Genomic DNA, 23,580 nt, shown 5'->3' with positions numbered 1-23,580 from the left:
GGAATCCTTTAGATTCACACCAACAGATATATTTTTTCCAAATTTTGTGGTAAATCTTTCTAGTTACAGGCTTTCTGGCCTGAACAAGAGTATCAATAACAGAATCTGAGAATCCTCGCTTCGATAAAATCAAGCGTTCAATCTCCAAGCAGTCAGCTGGAGTGAAACCAGATTCGGATGTTCGAACGGACCCTGAACAAGAAGGTCTCGTCTCAAAGGTAGCTTCCAAGGTGGAGCCGATGACATATTCACCAGATCTGCATACCAAGTCCTGCGTGGCCACGCAGGAGCTATCAAGATCACCGACGCCCTCTCCTGATTGATCCTGGCTACCAGCCTGGGGATGAGAGGAAATGGCGGGAACACATAAGCTAGTTTGAAGGTCCAAGGTGCTACTAGTGCATCCACTAGAGCCGCCTTGGGATCCCTGGATCTGGCCCCGTAGCAAGGAACTTTGAAGTTCTGACGAGAGGCCATCAGATCCATGTCTGGAATGCCCCACAGGTGAGTGACTTGGGCAAAGATTTCCGGATGGAGTTCCCACTCCCCCGGATGCAATGTCTGACGACTCAGAAAATCCGCTTCCCAATTTTCCACTCCTGGGATGTGGATAGCAGACAGGTGGCAGGAGTGAGACTCCGCCCATAGAATGATTTTGGTCACTTCTTCCATCGCTAGGGAACTCCTTGTTCCCCCCTGATGGTTGATGTACGCAACAGTTGTCATGTTGTCTGATTGAAACCGTATGAACTTGGTCCTCGCTAGCCGAGGCCAGGCCTTGAGAGCATTGAATATCGCTCTCAGTTCCAGAATATTTATCGGTAGAAGAGATTCTTCCCGAGACCAAAGACCCTGAGCTTTCAGGGATCCCCAGACCGCGCCCCAGCCCATCAGACTGGCGTCGGTCGTGACAATGACCCACTCTGGTCTGCGGAACGTCATCCCTTGAGACAGATTGTCCAGGGACAGCCACCAACGGAGTGAGTCTCTGGTCCTCTGATTTACTTGTATCTTCGGAGACAAGTCTGTATAGTCCCCATTCCACTGACTGAGCATGCACAGTTGTAATGGTCTTAGATGAATGCGCGCAAAAGGAACTATGTCCATCGCCGCTACCATCAACCCGATCACTTCCATGCACTGAGCTATGGAAGGAAGAGGAACAGAATGAAGTATCCGACAAGAGTCTAGAAGTTTTGTTTTTCTGGCCTCTGTTAGAAAGATCCTCATTTCTAAGGAGTCTATAATTGTTCCCAAGAAGGGAACCCTTGTTGACGGGGATAGAGAACTCTTTTCCACGTTCACTTTCCAGCCGTGAGATCTGAGAAAGGCCAGGACAATGTCCGTGTGAGCCTTTGCTTGAGGAAGGGACGACGCTTGAATCAGAATGTCGTCCAGGTAAGGTACTACTGCAATGCCCCTTGGTCTTAGCACCGCTAGAAGGGACCCTAGTACCTTTGTGAAAATCCTTGGAGCAGTGGCTAATCCGAAAGGAAGCGCCACGAACTGGTAATGTTTGTCCAGGAATGCAAACCTTAGGAACCGATGATGTTCCTTGTGGATAGGAATATGTAGATACGCATCCTTTAAATCCACCGTGGTCATAAATTGACCCTCCTGGATGGAAGGAAGAATAGTTCGAATGGTTTCCATCTTGAAAGATGGAACCTTGAGAAACTTGTTTAAGATCTTGAGATCTAAGATTGGTCTGAACGTTCCCTCTTTTTTGGGAACTATGAACAGATTGGAGTAGAACCCCATCCCTTGTTCTCTTAGTGGAACAGGATGAATCACTCCCATTTTTAACAGGTCTTCTACACAATGTAAGAACGCCTGTCTTTTTATGTGGTCTGAAGACAACTGAGACCTGTGGAACCTCCCCCTTGGGGGAAGTCCCTTGAATTCCAGAAGATAACCCTGGGAGACTATTTCTAGCGCCCAAGGATCCAGAACATCTCTTGCCCAAGCCTGAGCGAAGAGAGAGTCTGCCCCCCACCAGATCCGGTCCCGGATCGGGGGCCAATATTTCATGCTGTCTTGGTAGCAGTGGCAGGCTTCTTGGCCTGCTTTCCCTTGTTCCAGCCTTGCATTGGTCTCCAAGCTGGCTTGGCTTGAGAAGTATTACCCTCTTGCTTAGAGGACGTAGCACTTTGGGCTGGTCCGTTTTTACGAAAGGGACGAAAATTAGGTCTGTTTTTCGCCTTGAAAGGCCGATCCTGAGGAAGGGCGTGGCCCTTACCCCCAGTGATATCCGAGATAATCTCTTTCAAGTCAGGGCCAAACAGCGTTTTCCCCTTGAAAGGAATGTTTAGTAGCTTGTTCTTGGAAGACGCATCAGCCGACCAAGATTTCAACCAAAGCGCTCTGCGCGCCACAATAGCAAACCCAGAATTCTTAGCCGCTAACCTAGCCAATTGCAAAGTGGCGTCTAGGGTGAAAGAATTAGCCAATTTGAGAGCATTGATTCTGTCCATAATCTCCTCATAAGGAGGAGAATCACTATCGAGCGCCTTTATCAGCTCATCAAACCAGAAACATGCGGCTGTAGTGACAGGGACAATGCATGAAATTGGTTGTAGAAGGTAACCCTGCTGAACAAACATCTTTTTAAGCAAACCTTCTAATTTTTTATCCATAGGATCTTTGAAAGCACAACTATCCTCTATGGGTATAGTGGTGCGTTTGTTTAAAGTAGAAACCGCTCCCTCGACCTTGGGGACTGTCTGCCATAAGTCCTTTCTGGGGTCGACCATAGGAAACAATTTTTTAAATATGGGGGGAGGGACGAAAGGAATACCGGGCCTTTCCCATTCTTTATTAACAATGTCCGCCACCCGCTTGGGTATAGGAAAAGCTTCTGGGAGCTCCGGCACCTCTAGGAACTTGTCCATTTTACATAGTTTCTCTGGGATGACCAACTTTTCACAATCATCCAGAGTGGATAATACCTCCTTAAGCAGAATGCGGAGATGTTCCAACTTAAATTTAAATGCAATTACATCAGGTTCAGCCTGTTGAGAAATGTTCCCTGAATCAGTAATTTCTCCCTCAGACAAAACCTCCCTGGCCCCCTCAGATTGGGTTAGGGGCCCTTCAGAGATATTAATATCAGCGTCGTCATGCTCTTCAGTAACTAAAACAGAGCAGCCCCGCTTACGCTGACAAGGGTTCAATTTGGCTAAAATGTTTTTGACAGAATTATCCATTACAGCCGTTAATTGTTGCATAGTAAGGAGTATTGGCGCGCTAGATGTACTAGGGGCCTCCTGAGTGGGCAAGACTCGTGTAGACGAAGGAGGGAATGATGCAGTACCATGCTTACTCCCCTCACTTGAGGAATCATCTTGGGCATCATTGTCATTATCACATAAATCACATTTATTTAAATGAACAGGAATTCTGGCTTCCCCACATTCAGAACACAGTCTATCTGGTAGTTCAGACATGTTAAACAGGCATAAACTTGATAATAAAGTACAAAAAACGTTTTAAAATAAAACCGTTACTGTCACTTTAAATTTTAAACTGAACACACTTTATTACTGCAATTGCGAAAAAACATGAAGAAATTGTACAAAATTCATCAAATTTTCACCACAGTGTCTTAAAGCCTTAAAAGTATTGCACACCAAATTTGGAAGCTTTAACCCTTAAAATAACGGAACCGGAGCCGTTTTAACACTTTAACCCCTTTACAGTCCCTGGTATCTGCTTTGCTGAGACCCAACCAAACCCAAAGGGGAATACGATACCAAATGACGCTTCAGAAAGTCTTTTCTAAGTATCAGAGCTCCTCTCACATGCGACTGCATGCCATGCCTCTCAAAAACAAGTGCGCCACACCGGCGCGAAAATGAGGCTCTGCTTTGGGAAAGCCCCAGAGAAATAAGGTGTCTAATACAGTGCCTGCCGATATTATAATATCAATATACCCAGATAAAATGATTCCTCAAGGCTAAATATGTTTTAAAACTGAATCGATTTAGCCCAGAAAAGTCTACAATCTTAATAAGCCCTTGTGAAGCCCTTATTTACCATCGTAATAAACATGGCTTACCGGATCCCATAGGGAAAAATGACAGCTTCCAGCATTACATCGTCTTGTTAGAATGTGTCATACCTCAAGCAGCAAGAGACTGCACACTGTTCCCCCAACTGAAGTTAATTGCTCTCAACAGTCCTGTGTGGAACAGCCATGGATTTTAGTTACGGTGCTAAAATCATTTTCCTCATACAAACAGAAATCTTCATCTCTTTTCTGTTTCTGAGTAAATAGTACATACCAGCACTATTTTAAAATAACAAACTCTTGATTGAATAATAAAAACTACAGTTAAACACTAAAAAACTCTAAGCCATCTCCGTGGAGATGTTGCCTGTACAACGGCAAAGAGAATGACTGGGGTAGGCGGAGCCTAGGAGGGATCATGTGACCAGCTTTGCTGGGCTCTTTGCCATTTCCTGTTGGGGAAGAGAATATCCCACAAGTAAGGATGACGCCGTGGACCGGACACACCTATGTTGGAGAAATAGCATACCTATGCATCATAATATGCATACTGTCCTGATGCCTATTAAGTATATTATTTTATGTTAATTGCAGGGTTATATACCCTACATATGCACATAATTACCTATGGGAATACAAACTCCATATTTGACAGTACTTTAGCAGGTACCGGATTTATTTCTTACCGTTCTCACCCAACATCCTGATAGTCGATTCTCTTTTATAGTGTTAATTTTATGATGTAGTATACTGTTTAGATTTTCACATATAGTTGCTAAAGGTTCAAGAGTGACTCTATATGATTGATACCTGCAAATATTGGGAGTACATTTTCTATCCTAGATGCCATATAGGAGCTTACTGATTATAGAGAGTTTCTAAAGAGTTCCTGAATGCTTAAAAAATTACAGGAATTTCCTATGACAGATTCTGTAAACCAATTATGTAAGCAGCCTGACTATCTTAAATTATAATACAGATCTCTAAAACAGTATGATTTCCTTTCAACCCCAGGTAAACCCTCTTAAAACAAGCTTTTTCATGGTTTACTCACTTCACACCACCATACGATATGGATCTGTTTATATATAACACCCTCCAATGAGTATTTGCATTATTTGGTATTTGTTACTGCACACAATATTATTTTAGTCCTATAATTTTTGCTCAATATTTGATCTTCACCAAGGGTCCAAGAGCAGCCCTACACGTTAACTACTTAATACAAACCCCCTCTCGATCCCCCTTATAAGTATATGGTATGATTACTGGTCCAAAAGAGGCCAACACTATTCATATGGGGATTCACTCTTTATAAATAGTCACAACTGATAATAGGGGTTTATTTTAAGTTTTATCATCTCTTAAATATTAAGGAAAACTGAGGTTTATTAAACTGGTTATACTTGAGCTTCTAGTTTGGTGCACATTTATGAAGTGCTAGTATGTGTGTGTTTGGGAATAAGCCTGGAATCTATAACTGCAATTACTATGGAAATTGGAAAAATGTACTACTTTACAAAACTGAGTGTATGTACCGATCTGTTGACGATATTTGTAATTCTTTGTTGAAACCCCAATAAAAAGAAAAAAAAAAAAATGTTTTGTTCCTTTGGCATCTTTTATTGAAGAGTAACACTAGAAAGGCTCATTCATAAAAGCTCAGGAGTGTGCATGTGTCTTTAATACTCTATGGCAGCAGTGTTTTGCAACATTAATTTGTAGCTTTGTTATACGATGTTCAAAACACTGCTGCCATAGAGTGCTAAAGACACGTGCACACTTCTGAGCTCTTATGAGTCTTTCTAGTCTTACTCTTCAATAAAAGATACCAACAAAGCAAATTAGGTAAGACGTAAATTGCAAAGAGGTTTAAAAATGCATGCTCTATCACGTTTACATTAATCTTTGAAGAAAAAATATACCTAGGTAGGCTATGGAGAAACAATGCTCTACTGGGAGCTAGCAGGGCACATTTGGCGAGACTGTGTGTGTTACCACAATACATTTTTCATTTAACTTTGTTATAATGTCTTGATAAAGCCTAAGGGCGAAACGCGTTGACCTTGGCACTGTTGTCACCTGTACTTTGTCTAATTTTGCATTGAATAAGATTTGACTTTATCTAAGGAGATACGATTTCCTAATAGGACTCTACCTATGCTGTGCCTTTTGGTACCAATAATAGAACTAACAAGAACTCTATAGTCGCTATTAGCGATCGCAAAGTCCACCAGCACAGTTCACCAGTCATTGTGAATTATTTCCAGCACTGTCTACTACTTTTATCAAGCGAAAGGAAGTAAACACAGTCACATTCTGTGACCGCCAAGATTGCCTACATTTCCCCCAGGACTTCCTTTTCTGTTAAGGAATAGGGGTAAGCACAAAGGAAACAATTCTATTTGCTTGCAACATTGTATCCTAAATAGGATTTTGTAGACACAAAGTCTCTGTTTGTTCAGGGCGCCAAGATCGTATACGTGACGTCAGAGGGGTCACATGGAATCTCCATAAAAAGCCGCAATCAACTATAAGCCGGTAACACCAAACTGCACACACACGGTGAGCTCGACCTGCTAAGAACACGCTGTACTTGTTCTCCTCAGTAATGCGAGAACCGCATTGAAACTTTTAACTGGAATTGTCAAGATATTTTCTCTTAGCCAAAGGCCTAGGCTATTTTTTCATCTTTTAAAAAGCACAAGTACTAACTCATTATTTGCACCAGGCTATTTAGAAGCCGTTATTTGCTTTAAGGGAGACGTCCCTTTACTCATGTTTTAGATGTAATATATGTTTTTTTTTTATTAAATTGACATATTGTTTTAATTATAGTTGTCCCACTTTAATACATTTTTTAAATTTTTTACTTCTTCCGTGTTTCTCTCTGTACGTTATGTATACCTAGTCTGGTATATCTCCCAGGCACATCAGTCACTTCCATGTTATATTTAACACTATATTTTATATATGACGCCAGATTTTTTCAATACACTATATTCACACACTCTTTAAGAGTATATACTGTACTTATTAATATTTTACTTTTAACCCGTGCTTTCTTTTTCACTAGCTTTTACATAATGCTAAGGTGGACTCTAGGAAACTTGACTATGACTAGCAAATGTAACCCTTTTTTTAAGCGTACCAGTGCACCTTGGCGAACATGAACGAAGAAATAGGAATGTATAGTTGGACTTGCCCAATTTTAGGCGCACTTAACATTAATAAATCAGAGGATTCAGTCCTTTGCGGATTTATAGGTGCAATTTTAGTAGAATTGCTTTGATAAATCCTGCTCCTAATAGACTACAGTATAGTGTAAACATAACTTTTATATGCACTGGATAACATAAAAAAAAAAAAAAAAAAAACTTGTGTGTGTGTATACACTCTGTGTGAACACAGAGTCCACAACAGGACACAGAGGATACTTGCGAGGAAGAAGCAGTCAAGCAAGAAATAGACCGCAAAGCAACCTCCTTAAAGAGGGCACGTTCCAGGCAACCTAAGTCGCCGGACCTACACACAGGTCCCTGAAAAGGGGAACACCAAAACCGAAAATCGATGCCCCCCCCCCCCCGAGAAGGAGAGTATACTCTCAGAACCCTCTATCAATGGAGCAAGTTGAGAGGAAAATCTATACCCTAGCAGACTAAGCTAACAGGATAGACTCAACAAGCTCACACATCCAGAGGAGACTGCATGAACGCAGGTCCTTAGACCGCTCGGCCATCCTGACCTGCAGACCCACACTCAGCTGGACCAACCCAGCCTCCGGAATCCAAGACAAGGAAACAAAAGAATCCTGAAACAGATACAGGAACAAGCGTAAGGATAGCACAACCATCCCCACAGAGCACAAAGTACAACTCGACTCTGAAACAGACAAGGCCATAGACCTAAGGATCTATTAAAAGAAAGGCCCAACAAGCCTGCTTGGAGCCAGCAAGACTCCAGGGGGAACCAATCCCACCTTTCCGCCTCCCATCCAGGAGAAGCCCCAAGCAAGGATTCAATCTCCATAGAGAGGAGAATATCCCTTAAAGAAAAGATGATGCCGGAAAGGGCAACAACTGTCCTCAATGCCCAAATGCACCGGCAAATGGAAAATTTGAAATTCCCAACACAGATGTCCTAGTAAAAGGACCCCCCTACAAGTAGCTTGCCAAGCAGAGGCACAGCCAACCCATTCGCCTGCAGAGCAGGGAATCCCCAGGAACACTCAAGCTGACCAGGGAAATGCAACCCTAAAGCGCACCAGAAATTGGACATCCAGCGCCAGCAGCTGGGTATGAACCAACCACCCTTGAGGCTCAAGCCACAAGGCTAACCAACAGATGACATGAGCCACACTGTGACAAAGAGTAAAACATACTTCGAAAACCAGACCATAAATCGGGTGAGGTAGATGGAGCAAGGACATAGCCCAAGTTCCCACTACCGTGGAACACCTCGACCAGCCCTGAGATCCAAGCTTCCAAAACCACCCAAGACTGGGTCGGTAAAAAAGCCAAGCAAAGCATTGGCAACTGGAAGTCTCAGGGGAAAAAAAAAAAACAGGTCTGGGCACCTAATAGTTCAGGCAAACCTTACCCTAGAACTAAAACACACCAACCTGCCAAAAAGCCAGACACAAGGGTACGGATGCATATCCAGAGAATCCGGATTGCGAGAAGAACACAAAAGCTCCGACCAAAGGGAGGAACCACCCCTAGCTAAAGTCCAACGCTCCAAGGAACAAGGCTAGAAGTCATATGAAGATACTTATCAGAGCCTCAGGACAACCAAGGGATACCTTGAGGTCCAGTCTCCCAAACACCTTCGCACAAGCAGAGGACACAAGGAAGAGAAGGCACTAAGCCTACCCAGCTCCGGAAAACCCAGAGCTAAACAAAAGTCCCCGCAGGGAACAATCATCACCTGGAAGCACAGATCCCTAAAAGGAGATCCACTCACCCAGAGGCAATGAAAGAAGACCCAAAGGCCTCTTAGAACTCAGTCAAGAGTAAAAGCTGCAACTAGATATACTAGAAACAGCTACGCGTACACTTGCAAGGTGTCAAGAGCTGCAACAGGTATCAAACTGCAACCTTCCGCATGCTAGACAGCTATGCTGTACAAGCTGTTGGATCAAGCCCAAAAAGGACACATTCAGAGGCCTAAAAATGAAGGCCAAACCGCTCAACAGCGGTAAGGGGCATTAAGCCCTCCCACCCTCCACCAAATGGGAAAGGAAACTCTGACATCTGATTTCATCAGAGCTTAGAGTGATGCAGTGGAAAAACTCCCCTGCCCGCTCATCTATGACTAAAGGGTATAAGGACTGAAACAATCCTTCCCACCTCACGGACCCACATGAAAAACAATGATAACCTGAGTATTTAGCACTTCTACCGAACCAGCCGAGCAGAACAGAGCCACGTGTCTGAACAGCCGCAAAACCGAACGAACCCGACAGGACCTGCCTGCACCTAGGGTCCCAACCGGCAAGCTGCATAAATTCTCCCTCGTAGGGGAAAAAACAGAAAACAGACATTTTTAACAGAGGACTAACATGTCCAGAAGTAATAAAGAGTATCCATTCCAGAAGGTTCCCGAAGGAAACAAAAACAAATAAGACATCCAATCCCATTGTATATAAATAAAATATAAGGCAACCCGGAGGTTAACGCCCAAAAGACACAGGCCTACTCGCAGGACCAGCCAAACGGAGCCCTATCTCACAAAACTGGGAAAGATCTCTAACAAATGACAATCAGGAGATTACTTCATCCTCACATGTCTAATAAGGTGCACCATTCGAATTATCAGACTGAAATTCCCCGTATCTGGTAACCATAGGGTAATTCAATAACTGAAAAACATGTCTGAGCAACACGCGAAAGCCGCGCGTAATCCTATAACGGAAGGCACAACACTCAGGGACAGATACCCCCGCGGGGAACTGTAGAGGCCCTCCCCAAGGCGCAAGGCCCGGGACAATAGGGCACGAGCACATTCTCAAAAAAACATCTGGACTCTGCAGACAAACAATCTCCAACATTATGTGGAAGCGAAAATGTGCTGCAACCTCCGGGGGAAACACGCCGCCTCGCATGGAGGAACCATAAACTGGGTTACCCACATGTGCAGAAGTATGATTTGGTAGGGAACTCGCCTCTCGGAGGACAGGACCCCCAGAGGCGGATGGCTCAGCAGTCCCTTGATTCCCCGAGCCTGAGGAACCAGGCGCTCAAATGGCATACGGAACAAAACTGGTTGACAGGCATCAAGAGGCCACTCCGGATTCATCACCGGACACAGAATCTGAAATCAAAATAGTCTTAGTATCAGAATCCTCTAACTGAATCTGAAATTAACACAGTCTCAGCATCAGAATCCTCCATATCTGGATAGAGGATATTTAAAGGACCAGTAAACACAGTAGATTTGCATAATTAACAACTGCATGATAACAAGACAATGCCATAGCACTTAGTCTGATCTTCACATGAGTAGTAGATTTTTCTCTAACAAATTTCAAAGTTATGTCTATTTCCACTCCCCCTGTACCATGTGACAGCCATCAGCCAATCACAAATGCATATACGTATATGCTGTGAATTCTTGCACATGCTCAGTTGGAGCTGGTGACTCAAAAAGTGTAAATATAAAAGACTGTGCATATTTTTTTTAATAAAAGTAAATTGGAAAGTTGTTTAAAATGACATGCTGTATCTGAATCATGAAAGTTTAATTTGACCTGAGTGTCCCTTTAAATATGGACTAGAGTAGTGAAAACTAAAACGGCATCTGACACCCCCAATGGCTGGGGCACTCACCACCTCCTATGACCAGATCCCTGCGGACTAGAACATTTCCTTCGCAACACGGTCAGGAATGCGGAAATGGAACAACGGAACGTAGCCACGCCCGAACACAAGGTGAACCGTACAGTCCAAACAAGCGCGCCCAACTAAAAGGCTGCGTCACTTCCAAAGGCCTCAATGTTCCAACCACGAGCCCAGTAAACATCGCACATAAGCAGGTTGAATCACATAAACATGATGATAAACCCCCCCCCCCTGTTCAATAACCCCCCTCAGGGGATATTAACCCTCGATTCCAAGATACTAAAAGAGACTCACTGAGACCCTTATGTATATAGTTAGACCCGCAAGGTGGTAGCCTCTCTGGAAACATTCACATTACAAATAAAGTAAAATTAAGCAATCTTACCGGAATCTATGCAGTGGAACAGGAACACAGCCTTTCAAGTGTGACGGATAGTAGCATCGCCTCCGCCATGGACTTGAGAGAAGAAAGCAGGCAGCGAAGCGAAGTTAGACAGCGCTGATTGCTTGAGGAGCTGTTAATGTGAGTCGGGATGGTTTCGCAGAAAGAAACTCCCTGCATCTCCGGACACTAACTTTCATCCAAGCCCTCACTGAGAGACTGACAGGACTACTTAAAACTCCTGTCCCATGCCGAAGAGTACTACTCTCCATAAGACAAAAACAAAAATTAAAAATTCTGACACTTCTCTACCATCCTCCTGGGACGAAAGGCAAAGAATGACTGGGGGATGAGGGGAGTGGGAGGAGTATTTAAGCCTTTGGCTGGGTTGTCTTTGCCTCCTCTTGGTGGCCAGGTTCTTATTTCCCAAAAGTAATGAATGCAGCTATGGACTCTTTCCATTTAAGAAAAAACACACTAAGGAGAAAACAGTTTTACAGTACATTGCCCCTTTAAATGACACAACAGGTGTCTGATAAACCTTGAGATTCGTATATAAAAATATTTACGCATAATCAAGTTACTTTGCAATATATTTTATCATTTATTTTCCCCCTTTTCATGTAATTTAGCTCTGAAAATTGTGCAATTTCTCCTATTCAGAACTTGAAAAGCACCTTGCCGACTTCTCAAGGCCAACTCTGCTAGATACCTGTCTCTAATCGGCTTTAACTGATAGCAACTGCAAATAAATGCATTTTATACTAACTTCATGGCTATGGCCTGGTAGTCTGCTGACTAAAGCCCTTTTTTAAAACACATTGACCTCGATCACATACTTGGTGATGTGCACAAAAAACAGCGTTGCCATTTTTTTCTCAAATCGCAAAATCACAAACCCGGCGCAGCACACAAGTTACGCGCATAGATTTTACACGGCGTGCACATTTTTTACTCCCATAGACTAACATAGAACTGACGACGGCAGTGGATATAACAAAGGCAACGCATGATCTTACGCGTGCAGAATAGAGATATATATTACTCCAGTTTCAGCTCGCCACACATAGGCAGGCGCAGCAACACTTGCGCATAGTAAAAAAGCAGTGTAAGTCCCTGGAAAGCTTAACACCTAATGCATGCGCACTCACATACATTTCAGCCGCACATTTAACCCTTGCATGGCCACTTAATAAATCAAGCCAGTATCCGCCCTCTGCAAGTGTGTTAAACCAATCATAACAGTACAACCTCTCATCTGCAGCCTTAAAACACCTGACAGACAATGCACACCCTGATTACCCACCAGGGATCCTTTGGAAAGGCACCGTTTGAATTTTTACGTGTGAAGTCAAAACAAACACTCCTACTCTTTGATCACCAATTGCGTGTGCAATATACTGGCGTAAAGTACTGGAGACGCCAGAAATGTGTAGTTGCGCATATTTCTGAGCCTCGCCAGTTTGGCCTACTTACGCCAGTATATCATATGGCGGCGTGTGTTATGTGATTCACCCAATGTGCGAGGTGAACTTACGGGCGACGTGGGTTTCAGCAGTCGCACTGAAAATTACGCAACATATGTGATTGCACCTATTAAGACTTGGCTGATCTGTTATTCTTTAGCAACACAACAGAAATTACTAGGTATTTACTGTCCCTTTAAGAAACATAATGTTGTGCCTGCAAATATACTAGTGAATAAAAGTTTACTTTCAGGGTTAAGACCAAATTGTCATAACGTTATGAGTACTTCCAAGCTTAACTCCAGAACACAAATACCAGATTTTGAATTTTAAAAACACCAGGATTTATAAAAAGACAGCATTTTTCCAGAATGTTTGCAGAAGTATCAAGCTTCCACCTACACAGTCTAAGACAGTCACAAGGTTTCTATAAATGAAATCAAACTTTTCCATCCTTCTGTTGATGGCCTGTCACAAATATATCTCTTCACGATGATCTTGAAATGACCAACCACACAGTGGCTCATTGTATCACGTCCAAAATAGACAGGAAGTGGTAAAGCCTACACACAGGTAACCACTGTCAGACCCTCAGAAAGAAGGCCGTTCTTTAATGACCACAATCACATCCTCTCCAAAATGTTATGCCTATTTATAGACAATATAGCAAAACGAGTGCTTAGTCAGTACTGCTGTAACAACCCACAAAAACGTATATCCTGTGTAACAGTGGCAGGTACAGAGGATACCAGAATATACTCCTTAACCCCTTAATGACCGGACCATTTTTCAATTTTCTTACCCTTAATGACAATGGCTATTTTTACATTTCTGCTGTGTTTGTGTTTAGCTGTAATTTTCCTCTTACTCATTTACTGTACCCACACATATTATATACCGTTTTTCTCGCCATTAAATGGACTTTCTAAAGATACCATTATTTTCATCATGTCTTATAATTTACTACAAAAAAAATAATAAAATATGAGGAAAAAATGGAAAAAAACACACTTTTTCTAACTTTGACCCCCAAAATCTGTTACACATCTACAATCACCAAAAAACACCCATGCTAAATAGTTTTTAAATTTTGTCCTGAGTTTAGAAATACCCAATGTTTACATGTTCTTAGCTTTTTTGCAAGTTATAGGGCCATAAATACAAGTAGCACTTCGCTATTTCCAAACCACTTTTTTTCAAAATTAGCGCTAGTTACATTGGAACCCTGATATCTGTCAGGAATACCTGAATATCCCTTGACATGTATATATTTTTTGTTAGAAGACAACCCAAAGTATTGATCTAGGCACATTTTGGTATATTTTATGCCACCATTTCACCGCCAAATGCGAGCAAATAAAAAAAAACTTTACATTTTTCACAATTTTAGGTTTCTCACTGAAATTATTTACAAACAGCTTGTGCTATTATGGCACAAATTGTTGTAAAAGCTTCTTTGGGATCCCCTTTGTTCAGAAATAGCAGACTTATATGGCTTTGGCACTGATTTTTGGTAATTAGAAGGCCGCTAAATGCTGCTGCGCACCACACGTAAATTATGCCCAGCAGTGAAGGGGTTAATTAGGTAGGTTGTAGGGAGCTTGCAGGGTTAATTTTAGCTTTAGGGTAGAGATCAGCCTCCCACCTGACACATCCCACCCCCTGATCCCTCCCAAACAGCTCTCTTCCCTCCCCCACCCCACAAATGTCCCCGCCATCTTAAGTACTGGCAGAAAGTCTGCCAGTACTAAATAAAAGGAGTTTTTTGTTTTTTTTATATAAAAAATAAAATATTTTAGCTGTGATGGACTCCTGCCTTAGCCCCAACCTCCATGATCCCCCCCCCAGCTCTCTAACCCTCTCCCCTATCTAATTGCGGCCATCTTGGGTACTGGCAGCTGTCTGCCAGTACCCAATTTGCCCCAAAAAAAAGGGTTTTTTGTTCTTTTGCTTTTTTTAATTTTTTCTGTAGTGTAGCAGCCCCCCACAATACCCCTATCCCCCTCCCCCTCCCAGATCCTTTTATATTATTTTTTAAAAAAATATTTCCCCCCCCCCCCTCTTCCCTCCTCATTGGTGTCAGTGTCAGTGCCAGCTAATGCGCGATCGCGCACGTGCGCACGCGCGCCCCCCGCACGCTCCCGGCACCCGGCGTGCACATTGCACTTCTAGGAACCGGATGCCGGGTAGCGATGGGCCGCCCACCCGCCTCCCTGTTACGCTCCCACCCACCAACGAACCGGCACCATCGCTACCGGTGCAGAGAGGGCCACAGAGTGGCTCTCTCTGCATCGGAGTCTTCGAAATGGTATTGCAGGATGCCTCCATATGGAGGCATCACTGCAATACCCTGAGAGCTGCTGGAAGCGATTGCGATCGCTTCCAGCACTCTCTTAGACAACTGACGTACCAGGTACGTCCATTGTCATTAACTGTTAGTTAATGCATGACGTACCTGGTACGTCAGTTGTCATTAAGGGGTTAAAGGGTCATTCCAGCCAAAACTGGAATTAACATGGATGCATTTCAGTTTTGAAAAGAAGCATTTTTGTAATATACACGTAGTAGCAAAAATGCTTCTAACAAAAGCTATATCTGTTTAAAATGTGTATTTAAGTATGCACCGTGCACCAGCATTTTAAACACAGCACTTTCTCAGAGATCCTAAGGTGCATGTTTCATCTGGTAATGACTCAATTTGTTAATTACTGACATGAAACAAACACTAGTGCTCTGAACAGCTGCAGTATTTAAAATGTTGATGCACTGCGAATATACAGCTATCCTTCACATACGCGTGCCGAAAAAAAATTGTTAACACAAAAACAGTGATAACTTTTACTAGAAGCATTTTTGTTGATACATATATATTGCAAATATGTTTCTATTTAAAGATGTCATTCATCTACGTGCATTTAAATTTTGACCCGAAAAACCCTTTAACCCCTTGAGTGCTGATGACGGCTCTGAGCCGTCACAGAGTTTCCCACTCTGGTGCTAATGACAGCTCTGAGCCGTCACTAGCACTCTCCCAACTTGAGGGAGATCTGGGGGCTCCCACCCGCTCCTACCCCGGCGATTGGGCCTGCATAGTGACAGGCATCGCCGGGGGTTCAAGGTATGCGCGGTGACGTCACGTGCAATGACGTGATGACGTCACCGCGCAACTTTATTTAACATTAACAATGTTATATATAGGAGCAGGGGGCATGCTTCTTAGAAGCCTGTATCTCAGGCATCTAAGCAGCTACAGACCCCCCAAGACCCACCGTTGGAAAAGTAATCGCCTAACTTTTCAACAGTGTAAGTCTTGGGGATCTGAAATAAATAAAATAAAATAAAAATTTAGAAAATAAAAAACCCTTTAAAAAACCTTAGCACCCAGGCGGGAAAGTGCTTAGCACTCAAAGGGTTAATGCCAATATACAAGGAGCAAATTTCAAAGGGCATGCATTCTATATCATAACCCAGAAGCCATTTGCTGCAATACAAACACTAAGGGCTAGATTTATTAAAGCTGAGGCGGACAGGGGCGCGTATACGCGCCCCTGTATGCCTCAGCTCGCCTGTGGCGGGCGAAATTACCCGCAGGTATTCGCCATTGCACACAAGCGCAATTTTGCGCTCACGTGCAATCCCGTCCCCTGCCCGCGCACAGCCAATCAAGCACGGGCAGGAACTGTCAATCTCCTTGGTCTGACTAGACCGAGGAGATTGAATTTCGCCACCTTAGAGGTGGCGAAGAGGTTAGGGAAGTGGCGGTCTGGTGACCGCTGCTTGATAAATTACGGCGAAAAAGTTCTTGTGAGAACTTGCAGCCGTAGGGCTTTAATAAATCTAGCCCTAAATGTTATGTGATTCTGTGGGAAAATTGGTGCTTTCTTTCCTCTTTCAAACAGCCTACGCCCGGAGCCATACATTCCTATGTACTCGTTCCTCTCCCTTGGGAGTGCTGTCCTAAAATGCAACAATTTGTAGGAAGACCCTCAGCAGTATCCCAAGAACAGTCATGGCTTGAGACAGCTGGGGAGAGAAGCTATGTCATGCCTGTGGAATGTCTGGAATCTGGCTGGTTTATCTATCCCCGCCCCTTTCCACTCACAATACCCAGGAACCAGGACCATATACACACACAGAGCCGCACTCTGTAAGGATGACAGCAGCAACTTTATCTTAAGTGTCATGCTAACCCTTTATCAGAAAGAACAAGCACTTGTGAGGAGGTTAAAGGAACATTAAACAGTGAATACATGCAAGATATAATGATGTATTCAAGCTTAGAATAATATGTAGATGTATTTTACCATTATATTATACAGCTGTGGCAGACTATGTGAGTGGAGGCCTGAACTTCTAGTGATTTGATCCCATAACCCATTACTCACGAGCTGCAGTATGGTTTCTTATCGTATCCCTTGTAATTCTTCATGTTAAGCGTCATCTTGCAGGTCTCACAGTGGAAGCATGCTTTGTGCCAGAACTAATGGAGGCAAACACAAGGAGGTCACAATATTAGCAATTAAAACACACTTCATCTGGGTGAAAGCTTTCTAAAGGCATTATAGGATTTATACTTTATAAAATATGTAACCTAGAAGCCATAAAGATAGGTAAAGCTAAGCATTGCAGGGAAGTGGTGGAAAAATCCTGAGGTAATAAAGTTGGAAAAGCAGAAGTATAAACTAGCAGAAAGCAAAAGAGGGTGCTACAAGTTAACACCTCACCCAGACTACTGTGCCAAGTACTGGTGGGTACCAGGGCAAATGGCAACAAAAGGTCCAGCATGGAGAAGAGAAAAGAGATTATCATTGCAGGGGAGCATCCAAAATTAAAAAGGTACATGAGGATGAATTAGTACATAATGAGGTCCCATGTGACAGTGGTAAGGGACTAACAGGCACATAAACCAGGGAGCTGGAGACAAATGTCCTTGTATTTTACCCCCTGGTCTAATAAATTAGATTTTTACACTAAAAAGTGAAGCTGGCACCTCAATTTCCTGGCCAGCCTTTAAAGCTGACAAAATGTACCCTTACAGCAGGTATGGAAAGCTGCAGGGGTACAACAGATCTTTTCTATTATATGTTGTGCTTCCGAGGGCTGCCAGGAAACCAGAATAGGTATACATTTTATCATGAGAGCAAACAACCTTAAAGTGAATGTACACTTTCATGAATTAGGGGCACTTTCATTGATGCGTTTTTGTACAAATACTTACCTTTCTCTTCAGCAAAGCCAGATTGGCGATCCCCTCATGCTTCTCATGCTGTACTTAGCACAGCAATGGCGAAACCGTCTTCCTCCAATCACAGTGTGGCCTCACGAGATGTACGCTCTGGTGGGGGGGGGGGGGAGCCATGATTGGAGGAAGCCGGTGACTTAAGTGCAGGAGGGGAATCGCCGATCCGGCTTTGCTGAAGGTTAGTATTTAAAAAATATGCTGCAATGTAAACTTTCATGAATGAAAGCGCCCCTGTTTTTAAAAAACGTGTACTAATTCACTTTAAGACTATTCTGCCAGGTATATTAATAAGGCACTTTATTAGCAGGAGATAGGGAAATTGTTAATTATGTTCTTATTTCTGGTTGTTCTGGTGTTTACAGTACTTGTAGTATTAGGGACTAATCCTTATTTACTGACATGGAATTTAAAGATATGTTACTTTTATTATAAAAATGTCTTCGTTCTCTTGGCATCCTTTGTTGAAAAACATACAGTACTCAGTGTGTTCGGCTAGGTCCCAGCAACGCATTGCAACTCTGAATCTGATTTTGCAGGGGTTATACAAGCAAGAAAAAATGCAATAGGTCATAACACATTCGCACATTTTCATGCATTGAATGATCTTTAAAAAAAAAGGTACATGAAAAACAATAAAAAAAATTCTATTTTCAATTTAGCTTCATTCTCTTGGTATCCTTTACTGAAGAAGCAGCAATGAACTACTGGGAACTAGCTGAACACATCAGTAAGCCAATAACGAGAGGCACATATTTGCAGCCACTAATTAACAGCTAGCTCCCAGCACCTAAGTTTTTCAACAAAGGATACAATGAAAAGATGTTTAAATTTGTATGCTTCTTCTGAGCAATGAAATAAATATTTTGGGTTTCATGTCCCTTTAAAGTGATGGTAAATCACTAAAGATTAAATGGACTTTCAGAGGCGAGTTTGTAAAAAAAAAAAAAAAAAAAAATAGAAGGGGTGCTCTACCCTTTCTGTGCCACGGTTTCTCGCTAAAGTCAGCGCCTCCAACCACGCATGGCACAGCGCTCTTTTCTCAATGTGGTGATGTTTCCACCTGTAAAGCAGTTGCTGTGCTAGCAAAGAGAACACTGTAAGAGGACTAGCCTGACTATTGGTTTAGAGGTGGAAACGTCCCCTCATTGACAAAAGTGCACCGTGTGTGATTTAAATTCCAGATTTATCAACAAGCATCAGGAGTAGAAGACAGCTTACTTGGTGGCAGTTTTAGTCAGGCTTTCCCCAAGAACTTAATGGGATATAAAAACACAAAAACAAAATGTATTTCATGGTTCAGGTAGAACATACAACTCTCTAAGTTATGTCAATTTGGTTTCTTCTTCACCTTTGTTGAAAAACAGGAAATTCAAGTTCAGGAATGTGCACGTGTCTGCAGCACTATGGGTCAGATTTAAGAAAGTAAGGAGGACAGGGGCGTACAGCTTCACCCCTGTCTGCCCGGATTCGAGTCTACAGGGTAGCAATACGCTGCGGCATTTACCATTGCACACTACAGCTAGTGTGCAATGCTGCCCCCTGGTAATGAGCAGCCAATCCCGCACGAGCAAGGGCCGTCAATCTCCCCGTTTTGGAAAAGTCCGGGGGGGGGGGGGGGTCGACATTCACCACATAACAGGTGGAGAAGTGGTTCTTAAATCTTTTGTATACACTCGCTTATGTGAACCTGCAGCCGACGGCACTCCGACCCCTTGATAAATGGGGCTCTATATGGCAGCAGTTTTGAAACAATGTTATACATTAGCAAGAGCACTAGATGGCAGCACTATTTCCTGTCATGTAGTGCTCTAGACATGTGAACGCTACCTATCTAGATATCTGTTCAACAAAGAATAACATGAGAACGACACAAATTTTCCAATAGAAGTAAATTAGAAACGTTTTAAAAATGGTATTCTGTATAAGAGGCATGAAAAAAAAAAATAAAAAAAATTTATGCTTACCTGATAAATTAATTTCTTCTACGATATGACGAGTCCACGGATTTCATCCTTACTTGTGGGATTTATCCTCCTGCTAACAGGAAGTGGCAAAGAGCACCACAACAGAGCAGTATATATAGCTCCTCCCTTCTCTCCACCTCCAGTCATTCGACCGAAGTTAGGAAGAGAAAGAAAAAGCCAAAAGGTGCAGAGGTGACTGAAGTTAACAAAAAATATATATAATCCAAATCTGTCTTAAAAAATAACAGGGTGGGCCGTGGACTCGTCATATCGTAGAAGAAATTAATTTATCAGGTAAGCATAAATTTATTTTTCTTCTACAAGATAGGATGAGTCCACGGATTTCATCCTTACTTGTGGGATACAACACCAAAGCTACAGGACACGGATGAAAGGGAGGGAACAAGACAGGAACCTAAAAGGAAGGCACCACTGCTTGAAGAACCTCTCTCCCAAAACCAGCCTCAGAAGAAGCAAAAGTATCAAATATGTAAAATTTGGAAAAAGTATGAAGAGACGACCAAGTCGCAGCCTTGCAAATCTGTTCAACAGAAGCATCATTTTTAAATGCCCATGAGGAAGCCACAGCCCTAGTAGAATGAGCCGTAATTCTTTCAGGAGGCTGCTGTCCAGCAGTCTCATATGTCAGGCAGATGATACTCTTCAGCAAAAAAGAAAGAAGTAGCAGCTTTCTGACCCCTACGCTTTCCAGAAAAAAACAATGAATAATGAAGAAGATTGACGGAAATCCTTAGACACCTGCATGTAAAACTTTAAGGCACAGACCACGTCCAAGTAATGCAACAGACGTTCCTTCTTAGGAGGACTAGGACATAATGAAGGAACAACAATTTCCTGATTACTATTCTTATTTGAAACAACCTTAGGAAGGAACCCAGGTTTGGTACATAGAACCACCTTATCAGAATGAAAAATAAGATAAGGCAAGTCACATTGAAGTGCTGAAAGCTCAGAAACTTTACGAGCAGAAGAAATAGCAACCAAAAACAAAACTTTCCAAGATAACAACTTAATACCTATGGAATGCATGGGTTCAAACGGAACCCCTTGAAGAACATTAAGAACTAAATTCAAACTCCAGGGTGGAGCAATTGGTCTAAACACAGGCCTGATTCTAGTCAGAGCCTGACAAAGACTGAACGTCTGGAACATCTGCCAAACGTTTGTGTAGTAAAATTGACAAAGCAGAAATTGGTCCCTTTAAGAAACTCGCTGATAATCCTTTCTCCAATACTTCTTGGAGAAAGGACAGAATCCTGGGAATCCTAACTTTACTCCATGAGTAGCTCTTGGATTCACACCAAAAAAGATATTTACGCCAAATATTATGATAAACCTTTCTGGTGACAGGCTTACGTGCCTGAATCAAAGTATCGATTACCGAATCAGAGAAACCCCGCTTAGATAAAATCAAGCGTTCAATCTCCAAGCAGTCAGCTGCAGAGAAATTAGCTTTGGATGTTGGAAAGGACCTTGAATGAGCAGGTCCGGTCTCACTGGAAGTTTCCACGGAGGCCGAGAGGACATGTCCACTAGATCTGCATACCAAGTCCTGCGTGGCCACGCAGGCGCAATTAGAATTACTGAAGCTCTCTCCTGTTTGATCCGAGCAATCACCTGGGGAAGGAGAGGAAACGGTGGAAACACATAAGCTAGGTTGAACGACCAAGGCATCTATCAGTTTGGCCTGAGGATTCCTCGACCTGGATCCGTATCTTGGGAGCTTGGCATTCTGCAGAGATGTCATCAGATACAATTCCGGTCTGCCCCATCGGAGAATCAGTGAGGCAAAAACCTCCGGATGGAGTTCCCACTACCCGGATGAAAAGCCTGTCGGCTTAAAAAGTTCACTTCCCAGATGTCCACACCTGGGATGTAGATTGCTAACAGATAACAAGAGTGGGCATCCGCCCATCGAATGATCTTGGATACCTCTATCATCGCTAAGGAACTCCTTGTTCCTCCCTGATGATTGATGTAAGCCACAGTCGTAATGTTGTCCGACTGGAACCTGATGAATTTGGCCGAAGCCAACTGAGGCCATGCCTGAAGCGCATTGAATATTGCTCTCAATTCCAGAATATTTATTGGAAGTAGAGACTCCACCCGAGTCCATACACCCTGAGCCTTCAGGGAATTCCAGACTGCACCTCAGCCCAGTAGACTGGCGTCCGTTGTCACTATCACCCACGAGGATCTGCGGAAACACGTCCCTTGGGACAGATGATCCGGCGACAAGCACCAGAGAATAGAGTCTCTGGTCTCCTGGTCCAGATTTGCATAATCCCCATTCCACTGTCCGAGCATGCACAGTTGCAGTAGTCTGAGATGAAATTGAGCAAACGGAATGATGTCCATTGCCGCCACCATCAATCCAATTACCTCCATGCACTGAGCCACTGATGGCCGAGGATTGGACTGAAGGGCTCGGCATGTATTTAGAATCTTCAACTTTCTGACCTCCGTCAAGAAAATTTTCATAGATATGGAATCTATTAGAGTTCCCAAGAAAGGAACCCTTGTCTGTGGAATTAATGAACTCTTTTCTAGGTTCACCTTCCACCCGTGAGTCCTCAGAAAGGACAGAACCATGTCTGTATGAGACTTTGTCAGATGGTAAGATGACGCCTGGATCAAAATATCGTCCAGATAAGGCGCCACTGCGATGCCCCGCGGCTTGAGAACCCTCCAGAAGGGACCCTAGAACCTTCGTGAAGATCCTGGGTGCTGTGGCCAACCCGAAGGGAAGAGCCACAAACTGAAAATGTTTGTCCAGGAAGGCAAACCTTAGATACTGATGATGTTCCTTGTGGATGGGAATATGAAGGTATGCATCCTTCAAGTCCACGGTAGTCATATATTGACCCTCCTGGATCAATGGTAGGATTGTTCGAATAGTCTCCATCTTGAAGGATGGGAATCTGAGAAACTTGTTTAGACTCTTGGAGGTCTAAAATGGGTCTGAACGTTACCTCTTTTTTGAGAATCACGAAAAGATTTGAGTAAAACCCCTGTCCCTGTTCTAGTCTTGGAACGGGACAAATTACTCCCATAGTAGAGAGGTCTTTTACACAAAGTAAGAACGCCTCTCGTTTTATCTGGTCTACAGACAATCGTGAAAGAAGAAATCTCCCTCTTGGGAGAAAACTTTTGAATTCCAGTTGATACCCGTGGGTCATGATTTCCAGTGCCCAGGGGTCCTGAACATCTCTTGCCCAAGCCTGGGCAAAGAAAGTCTGCCCCGTACTAGATCCGGTCCCGGATCGGGGGCCGCCCCTTCATGCTGTCTTTGTAGTAGCAGCAGGCTTTTTGGGTTGTTTACCCTTAAAGCAAGCCTGGTTGGGTCTCCAGACGGACTTGGCCTGAGCAAAATTCCCTTCCTGCTTTGAGGAGGAAGAGGAAGAAGAGGGTACTCCTTTAAAATTTCGAAAGGAAAGAAAATGATTTTGTTTACCCCTCATCTTAAGACTTATCCTGAGGTAGAGCATGACCTTTACCTCCAGTAATGTCAGAAATTATTTCCTTCAACTCAGGCCCGAATAGGGTCTTACCCTTGAAAGGAATAGCCAAGAGCTTTGACTTAGATGACACATCAGCAGAGCACGATTTTAACCATAACGCTCTAAAATGGCAAATCCTGCATTTTTAGCCGCCAAC

The 23,580-nt window shown here is 43.2% G+C and overlaps 1 protein-coding gene across 1 annotated transcript in view; it reads right to left on the bottom strand.

The window, feature by feature from the left end:
- Window positions 1-23,580, bottom strand: part of LASP1 (LIM and SH3 protein 1) — a 198,443-nt gene that overhangs the window by 134,355 nt on the left and 40,508 nt on the right. The window contains exon 2 of the mRNA XM_053697852.1: window positions 17,082-17,176. Within this exon, the coding sequence (XP_053553827.1) occupies window positions 17,082-17,176 (95 nt within the window). The remainder of the gene's footprint in view (window positions 1-17,081; window positions 17,177-23,580) is intronic.

This window comes from Bombina bombina, chromosome 1 (assembly GCF_027579735.1).
Source record: "Bombina bombina isolate aBomBom1 chromosome 1, aBomBom1.pri, whole genome shotgun sequence".
NCBI classification, from domain to species: Eukaryota; Metazoa; Chordata; class Amphibia; order Anura; family Bombinatoridae; genus Bombina; species Bombina bombina.
Note: the sequence above shows the minus strand (reverse complement) of the source record. Positions and strands in the feature narration are given on the sequence as shown.